The sequence below is a fragment of the Sphaerodactylus townsendi genome, linkage group LG14 (genome assembly GCF_021028975.2).
Source record: "Sphaerodactylus townsendi isolate TG3544 linkage group LG14, MPM_Stown_v2.3, whole genome shotgun sequence".
In the NCBI taxonomy this organism is placed as follows: domain Eukaryota; kingdom Metazoa; phylum Chordata; class Lepidosauria; order Squamata; family Sphaerodactylidae; genus Sphaerodactylus; species Sphaerodactylus townsendi.
This window is the reverse complement of record NC_059438.1, coordinates 38,265,728-38,279,744: the sequence shown is the minus strand read 5'-3', so window position 1 is coordinate 38,279,744 and position 14,017 is coordinate 38,265,728. Positions and strand designations below refer to the sequence as shown.

General features: G+C 48.1%; 1 protein-coding gene across 1 annotated transcript in view; it reads right to left on the bottom strand.

Annotated features, from left to right (window-relative positions):
- NRG2 (neuregulin 2) overlaps positions 1 to 14,017 on the bottom strand; it is a 228,116-nt gene that overhangs the window by 23,640 nt on the left and 190,459 nt on the right. Inside the window, exons 5-7 of the mRNA XM_048515357.1 lie at positions 9,394 to 9,541; positions 6,985 to 7,158; positions 6,471 to 6,728 (exon numbers count right to left, since the gene is read on the bottom strand). Coding sequence (XP_048371314.1) covers positions 6,471 to 6,728; positions 6,985 to 7,158; positions 9,394 to 9,541 — 580 coding nt within the window. The remainder of the gene's footprint in view (positions 1 to 6,470; positions 6,729 to 6,984; positions 7,159 to 9,393; positions 9,542 to 14,017) is intronic.

Genomic DNA, 14,017 nt, shown 5'->3' with positions numbered 1-14,017 from the left:
CAGCTTTGTCAATTTCACAATCTCACTTGCAATGTTAAGTTCAGAGGTACAAAGAAGCAGGGTTGATGGGATCAGCTTTGTCGATTTCAAAACTAAAAGGGCATTTGTTTGTGTATGCTGCTGTAAACACTGCCTGTGCTTTTTTTGATGGGATCAGCTTTGTCAATTTCATATCGAACTAGCAATGTTCGTTCAGTGAGTGATTTTGAAGTGAGGGTCAGTTGCATCACTGATAGAGCACTGAGACGTTGAGCAATTAAAAAGAGCACTAGAAGTAATTTCTGCACATAATCAGGGACTGCTGCAATAAAGATCATGCATTACAGTAGATCAAATTTGGCTGGAAAATGTGGTTCTGGTTTTTTTTTTGGGGGGGGGGGTAGTGGCATTTGCTCCAGGAGTTGTTTTGGTTTCCATTTTGGGTTCTTAGTTCTCTACAGTACAAATGAAGGCTGCAACATTTTTGAATTGCTGCTTCCAAATGTAATTGCACAATAACGCTAGAGTGCCTGTGCAAACAAAAAAAAAAGGACAGGGTTGTTCTTTCACGTCATAGATGACATCCCACCACAATCAAGGATCATAAATATATTATGTGGAATGGATGCAACTGAAGAGACAAAGGAGGAAGGAACCCCAGAACAACAGGAGGAAATGGGGGCTTCAGAAGGATGTCCCAGAAAACATTTCCAACACACAAGGTGTGACTCCTGGGAAAATCTGTAGTAAGCTATGAAGAGTCAGCATCGGAACAGATTTTGATAGCTGTTGAAAAGAAAAGCTTGGGAGCTCAGCAGGACGACCATTCTTTTGTTATGATGGCGATTTGGAACAATCAGTTTCTGATCAACGGGTATTAACTGTTAGGATAATTCCCAGCTCTTCCCAAGCCTTCACGAAAACTAAAAGGGCATTTGTTTGTGTATGCTGCTGTAAACGCTGCCTGTGCAGCATACCCTCTCTCCTAAGACTGAGGGAGTGCCTTAGCCACTAACTTAACTGCTTAACCATGAATTATGCAACCGTTTATGGGATTTACACTAAATGCTAAAGGGATGACACAGGCATAAAAGAGGAGTAAAAGTCATAAACACAAGAGATTTTTTTTAAAAGTTTAGATCAGGGGTCTGCAACCTGCGGCTCTTCAGATGTTTGTAAACTACAAATCCCATCGGCCCCTTCCAGCAAGGCCAATTGGCCCTGCTGGCAGGGGCTGTTGGGAATTGTAGTCCATCGACATCTGGAGAGCCGCAGGTTGCAGACCACTGGTTTGGATGGAATTTGTTTTTTTAAATGCAAGCAAACTGGAGAAGAACTGAAAATGAGGTTCTTCCATTCCTAGAAAGCATGTTCTTCACAGCCACCAGTAAGAGATGGAGGGTAGGGTGACCAGATCTAGGTTGGGAAAGTCCTGGAGATTGGAAGGTGGAGTCTGAGGAGGTCAAGATTTGGGGACAGGATGGGTCTGGAGAGGGAAGAGACCTCAGTGGGGTAAAATGCTGTAGAGTCCACTCTTCAAAGCATCCATTTTCTCCCAGAGAGCCGACCTCTGCCATCTAGAGATGTAATTCTGGGGGGTTTCCGGGTCCCACTTGGAGACTGGCATCCCCTAGAACAGGGGTCTGCAACCTGTGGCTCTCCAGATGTTCACGGACTACAATTCCCATCAGCCCCTGCCAGCAGGGCCAATTGGTTGACCGTGCTGGCAGGGGCCAATGGGAATTGTAGTCCATGAACATCTGGAGAGCCTCAGGTGGCAGACCCCTGCCCTAGAACATCTGCACATGAGAGCCAGTGTGGTGTAGTGGTTAAGAGGGGGAGGATTCTACTCTGGAGAACTGGGTTTGATTCCCCACTCCGCCACACGAGCAGAAGACCATTATCTGGCAAACTGGGATCAGTTTCCCACTCTTGCACATGAAGCCTGCTGGGTGACCTAGGGCACAGTTCTTTTCCAACTCTTTCAGTCCCACTTATTTCACAAAATGTCTACGGTGTGGAGAGGAGAGGAAGGAGAAAGGCAGGTATAAATCCACTCTCTCCTCTTCTCACATTGCCACGATCTCCCTTTGCTCAATTTGCACTTCCAGAACAGAGTCTACATTCTGAACAAAGAGTGAATAAATACGCTCGTCCCTTCTGTTTAAGGTTTTGTATTCATCAAATAGTCACAGCTTTGTCAGCCAACCCAGGCCAGATCCTTTAATTCCAGTCGTTGCTCCCAATCTGAATTATGGATTAATGAACATTCCCTCAATCTGCACAGGTAGGGTCTTTAAGAGATATTAATGCCTGGTTTATACTGATTTATTGGTTTGGGTTTAAATCACTGCTCCAGTGTTAGGATCTGAAGTTTAATCATTTGATGGTGTCCTCATTTTTTTGTTACGGCTCCTTGTCACTTTACATCTTTTTGCTTTGTGTGTTGATATCTTTGGGCATTTCCCCACTCTAAAAATAACGTGGAGACTTACCGGTTTCGTTTGCTGCGGGACCTTTTCAGTGCGGGGTCATGTTCCCCACCGCAGCTTCCGCCCCTTCCTAAATGAGCGCTGGCAGCCGCGCAGCAGCCAGGCACGACTCCCCACAATCCATTCAGGGGGTGTCCTGATTGGCTGCTGCGTTCGCGATTTTCCCACCGCCTGATGACATGGACCCTCCCGTCCAATCAGGGCATGGCGGGGCGTTCACGATGCGGTGGGAATTTTTTTTAATTTTCAACTGGACGAATCCACGACTATTTGTGGACACATCTTGTCGACATCTTGTGTTCACAAATAGTCGAGGATTCGTCCAGTCGAAATTTTTTAAAAAATTCCCGCCACATTGCGAATGCTCCGCCATGCCCTGATTGGATGGGAGGGTCCACGTCATCAGGTGGCAGGAAAATGGAAACCTGGGGTAACCACCTGGGCTTCCCCACTGCCACGGGCTCCGTGCGGGGTCATTCAAAAGGCGCTGTTCCAAACAGTGCCAGAAATGACCTGCGCTGAGGGGGCACGAGAGCAGCAGAGTCAGGGCAGATACGCTGTCGCTGCCCCTGTCGTGAGGAGTGCCGCTAGACCCCGCATCATTCAGTGCAACAATCGGTAAGTGGGGAAAGGGCCTTTGTAAGCTAGCTCAGGTCAAAGGGTGGGGTATGTTTTGTTGGTTTTAAGGATTTTCTGCCACAAACTCGTGAACTATTCTTGGACAAATCCCTTTCCCTCTGCTGAAGTGGCAAAGATATGGCATTGGACAAACAGGAAAGCATGAGTGTGCCCTAAAGTGGGGGCAGATCGGAGCTTGCCTTACCATTGCTTTTGCCAAGATTAGTCATTCTGATGTTAAACCCAAATCGCGTGTTATGAGTGGGCTGTATCCGGATCTCCTGCCATATGAAATCTCACTTGAAAGCAAGCCTTGAGAGTTCTAAATGTGATCGAAACAGCAATTGTGACATGAAAAAGAAGAGTTTGGATTTATACTCCACTTTCTCCAGATGCGTACCTAAGCAAACTGGAGCCCTGGGCAAAACTTGAGTTTGATGCCTCCTCATGGGTGGCAATTACTAAAATAGCAGCACCAAAATTTCAGAGTATCTTCGTGAAACCAAGATGATGATACCACCCAGGTTTGGTGACGTTTGGTTCAGGGGGTCCAAAATTATGGACCCTCAAAGGTGTAGTCCCATCTCCTATTAGCTCCCATTGGAAACAATGGGGGATGGAGGCACTCCCGTTGGGAGTCCATAACTTTGGACACCCTAAACCAAACATCACCAAATTCGGAGCATATCATCAGGAGAGTCTCCCAAAAAATCCCCGAAATTTTGGTGCTGCTAGCCTAACATCTGCGCCCCCTGCAGGCCAAAAACGTAAAAAACACTGAAAATACAAAATCCCCCACTAACAAACCTGCAAATTTGTCGCCCACCACAAGGTGGCGCCCTGGGCAGCTGCCCACTTTGCCCAATGGGAGGAACGCCTCTGACTTTCTCTTTTGTAAGAAGTCTCAAAGTGGCTCACAAAACCCTTCCCTTCCTCTCTCCACATCAGACACCTTGTGAGGCAGGTGGGGCTGAAGCCCATTCTGCACAGCAAATGTATAACAACGTGCAGAGGCATATGGTGGGAAAATGGTGCCCTGAGACAGCCATTCTATGCCAGGGGGCGAAGCTCAGGGGGTGGGTCCCCACCCCTGAGCCCTGCCCCCCGGCCTCATCCCATGTTTATAAAAGCAAAGGAGCCGAGGATGGAGACTTTCAGGGACTGCTGGCTGCCGCCTGGGAGTCGGGAGGTGGTGAGACGAGACTTGGGGGGTGTCCTCAGGCTTCCTTGGCCCCGCCCATGTCAATTATGACATGGGTGGGGCCAAGGGCATTCAAAGACGAAGAGGTAGCAGGAAGTCCTTGCCGTCTTCCTGGTCACACGGGGGGGGGCAGATTTTGCGCCCCCCATGCGTCCAAATTAGTGGCACCCGGGGACAGAGGGTACCCACCGTCCCTAGGCAGATACGCCACTGACGAACTGCGGTCATGATAAAGGAACCCATTTTCCTGTTTTCCTAATCACATGCATTCTGTGCAGGCAGCAGTTGGGGGCCACGGAAACAATCCGAGTTGCTGTTGCACCTTCACACTGAGACGTTTCTGGGGTTTTTTTCCCTGGCATGTGTTGGTACACCGCTCTGCTTTGCACTGCCTCAGTCTGCTGCCACTGGCCCTCCTCCTCCTCCTCCTGCCTGCTTTCCATCCACCACCTCAGGCTGCTACTGCCCGCCCAATAGCCCACCTCTTCCTCGCCTGCACAAGCGAGCTGCAGTCCATCACACAAATGCAAGAACTTGCCCCTTGCTTCCCCTTTTACTCATACCTTGCAAGGTGAACGATGGCCAGCAATAGGGGAAGGGAGCTCAGAGAAAGAGCAAGTGGAACAATAGCTACAACACCACCCCCGCTTCCCTGGACACAAATCCCAATAGAAACAGTGTGCTTTCCCAAGCCGGAACAAATTGCTGGACTCCGGGGCCCAGCTCACCTTTTCTCCTTGTTTGCTTGCTTCCCTTCCGTTCTTTTTTTCTACTCCAAAGGGCAGGAAGGCATCAGATCCAAAATAACAGCCTCCCCTCCCACGTGGGTTTTGGGCTGCCTCCTTCCCTGCAGTGGTTTTTGTGCAATTTTTGGGGAAGGCGCAGTTTTTTTTGGGGGGGGGGGGGTTGCAATTTCGGTCTTCAGTCTCCTCAACATACCACCTTATTCTGTGTTACGTATTAAATGGATTTTAGACCCCTTCCACACATGCAGAATGAGGTACTTTCAATTCACTTTCACAACTGTTTGGAAGTGGATTTTGCCATTCTGCCCAGCTTCAAAGCACATTGACAGTGCGTTATTATGTATGTGTGGAAGGGGCCCAAGTAGACTTAGAAGAGGTGGCCAACCTATGGTGCTCCAGATGTTCATGGACTACAATTCCCATCAGCTCCTGCCAGCATGGCCAATTGGCAATTGCAATTGGAGCAGTGCAATTGGTGGCTGTGCAATTGGAGAGCCACAGGTTGCAGACCCCTGGACTAGATGATTGGCTTGCTGGCAGGGGCTGATGGGAATTGTAGACCATGAACATCTGGAGCACCATAGATTGGCCACCCCGCTTTCCAGCTCCAGGCTGGAAAATTCCTGGAAGTTTGGGGAGGGTAGGGGTTAAAGAGGGGAGCGACTTCAGGGGGGTATAATACCATAGAATCCACCTTCCAAAGCAGCCAGTTTCTCCAGGGGAGCTGATCTTTGTTGCCTGGAGGTTACCGTATATACTCGTGTATAAGTCGAGTTTTTCAGCATATTTTTTGTGCTGAAAAAGCCCCCCTCGACTTATACACAAGTCAGCTGTATTTTAAAAAATATTTTAGGGTTTTTACTTTGTCGGCCACCAGGGGGTGCAGTTTTTAGGCTAGCGCAGAGGTCTGCAACCTGCGGTTCTCCAGATGTTCATGAACTACAAATCCCATCAGCCTCTGCCAGCATGGTCAATTGGCCAAGCCGGCAGGGGCTGATGGGAATTGTAGTCCATGAACATCTGGAGAGCTGCAGGTTGCAGACCCCTGGGCTAGCAGCACCTAAATTTCATGCTATCATCAGGTGACACTCCTGATGATAATAGCCAAGTTTGGTAAAGTTTGGTTCAGGGGGTCCAAAGTTATGGACGCCCAAAGGGGGTGCCCCCATCCCCTATTGTTTCCAATGGGAGCTAATAGTAGGTGGGACTACATTTTGAGGGTCTATAACTGGACCAAACTTCAGTTTTGAACCAAACTTGAACCAAACTTCACCAAACCTGGGTGGTATCATCAGGAGGGTCTCCTAAAGATACTCTGAAATGTTGGTACTGCTAACATATACATTCCTCCCCTGACAGGTTGTGTGAATGTCCCTTCTAAAATGACACCTGCCATATGCAATTTTAAAAATATGTACACTAAAAATAATGAACTTGTCCGGGGATCGCCGCGCCGGCTCGCCCCGGACTTGGACGGCCGGGAGGCGGGGCCGCCGGCGCGGCAGCGGCAGGCGAGCGCGACACCACGACCCGCGGGAGAAGCGCCAGCGGGGGGGGGCGGCGGAGCCGAGGCATGACGAGCGCGATGAGGAGCAGCTGCGGCGTGGCCGGCAGCCACAGCTCCTCTCCCGATCGGCGGGGCGCGGCCGGGACGTTGGCACGGCCGGAAACGCCCCTGAGGAGCCGGGAAGCCTTCAAAAGGCAAAGACGGCCGGGAGGGCGAGGCTGGCCGCAGCAGGGCGTGGGAGGGTTGTGCGGGAGCCCAAGGAGGGCGGAGAAGGCGTCGTGGGGGAAAGGGGGTGGACCAGGGAAAGAGAGAGCGACAAAGCAGAAGGAAGAGGAGGGGGAGAGAGTGGAGGAGTAGAAGGAAGAGGAGTGAGAGAGAGTGGAGGAGCAGAAGGAAGAGGAACGAGTGGGAGCGAAGGGGGTGTGTGGAGGAAAGGCTGGCCGAGAGGGAGACGACGGGCCCCAGTAGGGGGACGGCCAACCCCCGACACCAGTAGGGAGAGACCCACTGAGAGTGAGGGCTGCCCTCACCCCTTGGGGGAGGCACCTTGTGGTTGAGGCGGCTGACCGCATTGAGCGCCCCAAAGACCGGGGCCTCAGACGAGGAGAACATCCCCTCGAAAAGGGACGGTGGGACGGTTTGTCAGCCGCCGCCACAGGAGGGGGAGGGGGATCACCACAAAACGGTTCTTTTAAAAAGCAGGGTAGTTTTGAGTCACAGTGAACAAACAGGCATGTTCATTCCAGTTTTTATTGTAAGATTCATTGTTTAAAACCCTTCCTTACAAAAAAAAGCTAAGGTTTTTGTACTTTTAAAGGTATTGTTGAGACCATATTGTTCTTGTGAAACTTGTGAAACTTACAGAGCTAGTTTACTGTTTTTCTTTGAAATAAATATTCAAAAACATTTAACCTACTGATGCCTCAATTAATGTAATTTTACTGGTAATTTTATAGGTATTTTTATTTTTGAAATTTACCAGTAGCTGCTGCATTTCCCACCCTCGTCAATAAGTTTTCCCAGTTTTTTGTGGTAAAATTAGGTGCCTCAACTTATATGCGGGTCGACTTATACACGAGTATATACGGTAGCTGTAATCCCAGAAGATCTCCAGCTACCCCCCTGGAGGTTGGCAGGCCTATTTTTTTCCAGTCAAGAATGAAATCTATTTTAGAAGCTGGGGAGAAAGTCTGTTTTTCATATTTCTTGTTTCACAGCCAACCCCACAAGCTTCCTCCACTCGCTAATACCGTGTTTCCCCGAATATAAGATAGTGTCTTATATTAATTTTTGCTCCCAAAGATGTGCTATGTCTTATTTTCAGGGGATGTCTTATTTTTCCTGTGTTCTGTTTGTCGGGCATGCTTCCAAACAAAAACTTTGCTATGTCTTACTTTCGGGGGATGCCTTATATTTCGCACTTCAGCAAAACCTCTACTATGTCTTATTTCCAGGGGATGTCTTATATTAGGGGAAACAGGGTACCTGTCTGTTCCTTACTGGAGTGTTTGTCCATGACCAGTCATGCTGATGACCTTCTAAAACACACAAAGGTCAGCTTTTCAGTTTCCCAAAAGAACCAAGGCATAAAGGTGGCTCAAACCAGCCTGCACAGATGAGGAAAGTCACATGACCTCCCCACGTGCCCAACAAGGCTACTTAAGAAATGCTGCAAGACACACACAGAGACCTTTTAAAAAACTAAATTAAGAATATAAATTTGGGGACCCTTCCCGCCCTGCCCCCCCCCATGGTGATAAAATTTTAAAAAATGTTGGTTTTCTTTTTTAAACGAATCTTCCCACTAAAGCTGTCAGAATGCATTGTGAAAGATGGAAGACCAGCTCTTAATGGTGTCCGATTAACAAAAAATTATTTGTTTCATACCCTTTAATTCTAATCCAAGATGCTCTGCCATCACAGAAAGAAGACAAGAAGCAGGGGAGAAAGAGAAAAGAGAAAAAGAAGATCCATCAGAGAAAAGCTTCCAAATATACGCGACAAAACATAAAACATAAATTTTGCAGTTAACCACAGCTGACCTTGGCCCACTTGCTATGGCAGGAGCAGAAAGAATCCTATACCCCCCAGAAAGCCGATCCCATAGCACTGAATGGGGAAGGGCTCCCTTAAAGTGCAGGAGAGTCCAAAACATGCAAATTCAACAACTTCAGAAACAAAGGTCAAGTCATTCTATGAACTCAGAAGTCGGAGCTCATGGCAAAACATCCTGGCCCTTTAAATTACTAGGAAAAGTTCCCGGGTGACTGGTGAGCCTTGGAGAGCTATTGGCCAAGGGAGAAAGCTGAATTAGCCACGGCAGGATAGGAAGCATTGGGGGAGTCTGATCAGTGGTGGGATCCAAAAAATTTAGTAACAGGTTCCCATGGTGGTGGGATTCAAACTGTGGCGTAGCGTCAATGGGGCTGGGCGGAGCACAATGGGGGCGTGGCCGGGCATTCCAGGGGCGGGGCATTCCTGGGCGGGGCTGTGGCAAGGACGCAGCCGCTCCGCCGGTCCTTGGGCGGGAAACGGATGCACGCAGGCGCAGGCTGCCACGCACGCCGGTGCACCTCCTGCTAGACTGCTTCAAGTTCTGCGTGCTACTGCTGAGAGGAGGGGCGTAACTAAGGCAAAAATCACGGGGCAAAATCCCCAATTAGTAACCCCCTCTCGGCACACACAAAGAATTAGTAACCTACTCTCGGGAACCTGTGAGAACCTGCTGGATCCCACCTCTGAGTCTGATCATCTTGGACCTAGGCCGTGGTGCCGATCACAACAGTGAAGGCTTCCCACAAACCTACGCCCACAGTTGCTGCTGGCCTAGTTAAGGGGACCCGGCCGCACTGCCAAGACCACGTGGACCATATGGTTCAGTTTGCTCCAGGGCTCTTTGAACGTTCCAATCCACCTCTGCCTGATGGTACTTTCAAAGACAGAAATATCAAACAATTTTTCAAGAGAATAAAAGAGAATGGAGCCCATCTCAAACATCCTGTTAAAAAACAATGTCCTTGGGGGACTTACATCCTTCCAGGAAAAGAAGAAACTTCCCTCCCCTCCAATCTGTAATTCTTCCATTCTGAAAAGATATCCTCAGCATTTCGAAGGATACAACACATTGGAGACTGCAATCTCTTTAGGGCAGGGGCTTGCCTCTTTAAACCCTCTGAGCTATGTAATGGGATGCTTTATTACCGTATTTTCCCCAAAATAAGACAGTGTCTTATATTAATTTTTGCTCCCAAAGATGCACTATGTCTTATTTTCAGGGGATGTCTTATTTTTCTGTGTTCTGTTCGTCGGGCATGCTTCCAAACAAAAACTTTGCTACGTCTTACTTTCGGAGGATGCCTTATATTTCGCACTTCAGCAAAACCTCTACTACGTCTTATTTTCAGGGGATGTCTTATATTCGGGGAAACAGGGTAACACAACAATACCAAATTAACAGGATTGGAATGTGGATGAGAATTTTTTTTTTTACTTATTGATGTTATTGTTTTGTATAATTGACTGTTACAAACCTCCCTGAGCCTGTACGGGGGAAAGAGCAACTTGTAAGTTGAATGAATGAATGAATTGATTAAATGTTTGTGACGCTGTGCGTTGGTCTGGTGACAAAGGCCCTCTTGTGGACACACCCACAAACCACTGCAAAATGTCACAGTTAAAATCAATATGGCAGCACAAAATGGACGGCCAACGGGCCAAATATCTTCTGTTACCCCTTTGTTATAGGGGCCTGCTCTCTTGGAATGAAGCCACATTCTCTGCTTTCCTCTTCTGTAAATTATGGTAATTATGTTAAATGCAGAGGCATTTAAATGCTGCATTATTACTGAAATCCATTGTTTTGGTGGTATGGAGGCCTTGGGTATCTCTCGCATTTCAAGACGAATGACTTCTACATCACGTAGCTGCCAGTTATGGGCCTACACTTACAGCACAGCAACCTCATTAATAATCGAAAAGAAATACACCAGATAAAAATTAGACAAAGTAAGAGAACTGGAAGGGATGTCGTAGTGCGTACCGATCGGGTGAAGGGCAGATAGTACATTAAGAAGTCAAGAGCAGCCTTAAGCTTCAGCATTTCACTCTGTCACATGGAAACGGCAAAGCCCCAGAAGGCCGCGTTCTGCGTCAAGGCTGGAGTAGCTGACACACTGCCTTGCCCCCCAGAAGGCGCGGCAGCCTCCCAAAATCGGGTACTGAAATAATTCCGCTGGACGCTGGACAAATTGTTTGAAGACCTGTCCCGCCATGCTGGATGTCTGGTCAGCTTAGTGTACAAGCATAATATATGCAGAGAGGAAAGCCCAGAAGATTATTTCAGAGTATTAATGAGAAAATGGGCCACCATTTCCAATAGCATGGGATCCTGATTATTCAGGAAATAATTCAGTTTGGAGTTAGGAGGGCAAGGGCCTGCCAAAACCGGAGCCTAAGCAGGCCTGCCAAGGAAGGTAGAAGAAACACTAAAGACCCTTCCAAAACCCTCCTGCTCTTCCAGAATTTATGAACTCTTGTGGCTGACCAATACTCTGTGCTAGATGAAGCACATGCAGCCCTTGATCGGCCATTTTTTTAATGGGAAGAAAGTTCCTTCTTCTTTCCATTAACTTACAAAGTTATTCATACTGTTCTGCACACCTGAGGAGTCAAGTGCATATGCAGAGAGCCAGCTTCGTATATTGAAGCCCAGGGGAAGGTGGCCTGCTTGTCAGAAAAAGCTAAGGCTCATTCCGCACATGCAGAATAATGCACTTTCAAACTGCTTTCAGTGCTCTTTGAAGCTGTGCGGAATGGCAAAATCCACTTGCAAACAGTTGTGAAAGTGGTTTGAAAACGCATTATTTTGCATGTGCGGAAGGAGCCTAAATAAAACCTCATGATCAAACCATCATCCATTGTGGCTGACTCCAATAATATAAGTGCAGTCAACTCTAAACTGCTGTCACTCTCAGGCAAACTAAACGGCTCCCTAGTTTTATTCCGTGGTGAAGATTTTGAAATGCTTAAGAAAACAACAAGGACCAAGGGAGGAAAATGGGGTGAAGTATGTGGACAAGTACTACTTCAGTAGTAAAAGCACCACAGAAAATAATATCCTCCACAGGTGGGAATGCTTACATTGCAGTTATTTGCAGTACACACCAGTACACACCAACTGGTGAGTTAGCCTGTAAAGACAAGATACTGGAGGCAGAACTGTGGATCCTCTATGTTGGCAAAGAGATCCAAAAGATCAGCACAATGCTCATTAACTGGACCGATCCTGGAATTGGCAGCAGAACCTGGGCATGCCACTTGGATCAATGGGGAATGCAATTCAAGGGCAGGGAGAGCTACTGATGACTGTGTAAATCTCGAATGTGATCAAACATTAATTTGCTTCTATACCTTGAGAGCATGGTGGTTCTTAGACTCTCCAGATGTTACATGGACTATTAATAGCCCCGCCAGCATGGTCAATTGGCCATGCTGGCAGGGGCTGATGGGAATTGTAGTCCATAACATCTGGAGTGCCAAAGGTTCGCCACCACTGTCCTATAGGAAGGTTTACAAGAAGTAGAAACTATCCAGCAACCAGGAAAGAAGGGTGGGAAAATACTTCAAATTCTCAGGACACAATTACCCAATAATATTTATTTAACTGCACAGCAATGTAACTTGCACAGGGGTTGATCACTAAAAATTACTGTGTACAAGTCACAGTCTGCACATCAGGAGCACAGAAGATTCATTTACACACGTGGGTTACTGTGTAATTAATCGTGAGACGTTTTACTGCGTATCCCACACTGCAGTTCAAACTTCAAAACAGATCTCTCTCACTTTTCATCTTGCTAGCTTGATGGTTGCCCAGTCACATATATACAAATGCTTTGAAGGGAACTGGCAACACTAATTCCAGGGAGAAACTTTTGGAGTGCATTTATTTAGAAACTAGTTGCAAGGCCCATTTCACATGGAAACAAAATGAGCTCTAGGAAAGGGGGGGGGGGTGAGGAAGCCTTGTCCCCTACAACAGGTTCCCCTCCCCAGCAGTCTGTTTGCTCAGTCGCTGACCTTCTCGCTCGCCATCTGGCATTGCAGCCCAGCCGCCCACACAAATAAATACACATGTACTTGGATGGACACTGCCCTGGTCATCTGGCCAGCCTTGCTGCTGGGGCAGAGGAAGGTGGACAAGGGATGGATATGACCCTCTCACTTGTCATTCACTGCTGCCTACAAATGAAGACACCTGCGCCTGGGTAGACCCCGTCCTGGATGTCGGACTGGCCTTGCTGCTGGGTCAGGGGAAGGCAGGTGAGAGTTCTGTGCACTGACTGGCTGTCAGAAGGAAGTTGTCATGAGCCAGCCCCTGGGTACAGAGGACCAGGATATAGAGGACTCTGAGGCAGAACCTGACAACACAGTGCAGCCAGAGTTGGCTGCTCCTGAGGAATGCCAGGCAGCAGAGCCAACTCCCATCCCTTCCCTGCCTGATGACATGCAGGTGGAGAAGCCTGCAGATCCTCCTAGGAAACCCAGTAACAAGTCAGATGTGCACAGGAGGCAGAAGCAGAGGCAGCTGCTGCAGAAGCAAAGGAGGAGTGCTCGTATTGCAGGAAGATATGGGAAGATAGAATCTGATCTGATGAGGATTAACTCCTTGCAGAATCCCAACCCCTTGGACAAGGCTCTCTACATAAGCCTTGCTGTGAGCTTCAGCAAATGTGTTTCCTGTTGTCTCCGTGGGCCTGGTCTACTGCTGATTCCCAGTCTGTTTACCTGATCTCCTGTGCTGTGACCTGTTGAACTGACCCATGACTATGCCTTCGCCTGCTGCCTGCCTTGACCCATTGAACTGTCTTCTGACTACGCTCGTGTCTGCTGCCTGTTATGTCCTTCAAGGCTAGACTTGACCATACCATACCTGCCTGCAGCACAGCGGCGATTGGTCGCCACTTAGGGAATTATATGTGGTACGATATTATTGCTATGGAACAACTTCTTTTTTGCTGTTTCCTTATTCTCTGACAATGCGTACAAGACAATGTATTATTGAAAGCTTCCACAGGTGGAATCAATTGGCTGTTGTGGGTTTTCCAGGCCGTATGGTCATGGTCTGGTAATTTTTGCTCCTGATGTTTCAGTTTCACCCACACAAAGGCAGGTGAAATGTTAGGAGAAAAAACTACCTGACCACACCCACACAGCTCAGAAAGCCCATAACAACCTGTTGTACAAAACAAGTTAGCCTACCTAACTTGAGCAGCAGTGGCGTAGGAGGTTAAGAGCTCGTGTATCTAATCTGGAGGAACCGGGTTTGATTCCCTGCTCTGCCTCTTGAGCTGTGGAGGCTTATCTGGGGAATTCAGATTAGCCTGTGCACTCCCACACACGCCAGCTGGGTGACCTTGGGCTAGTCACAGTTCTTCGGAGCTCTCTCAGCCCCACCCACCTCACAGGGTGTTTG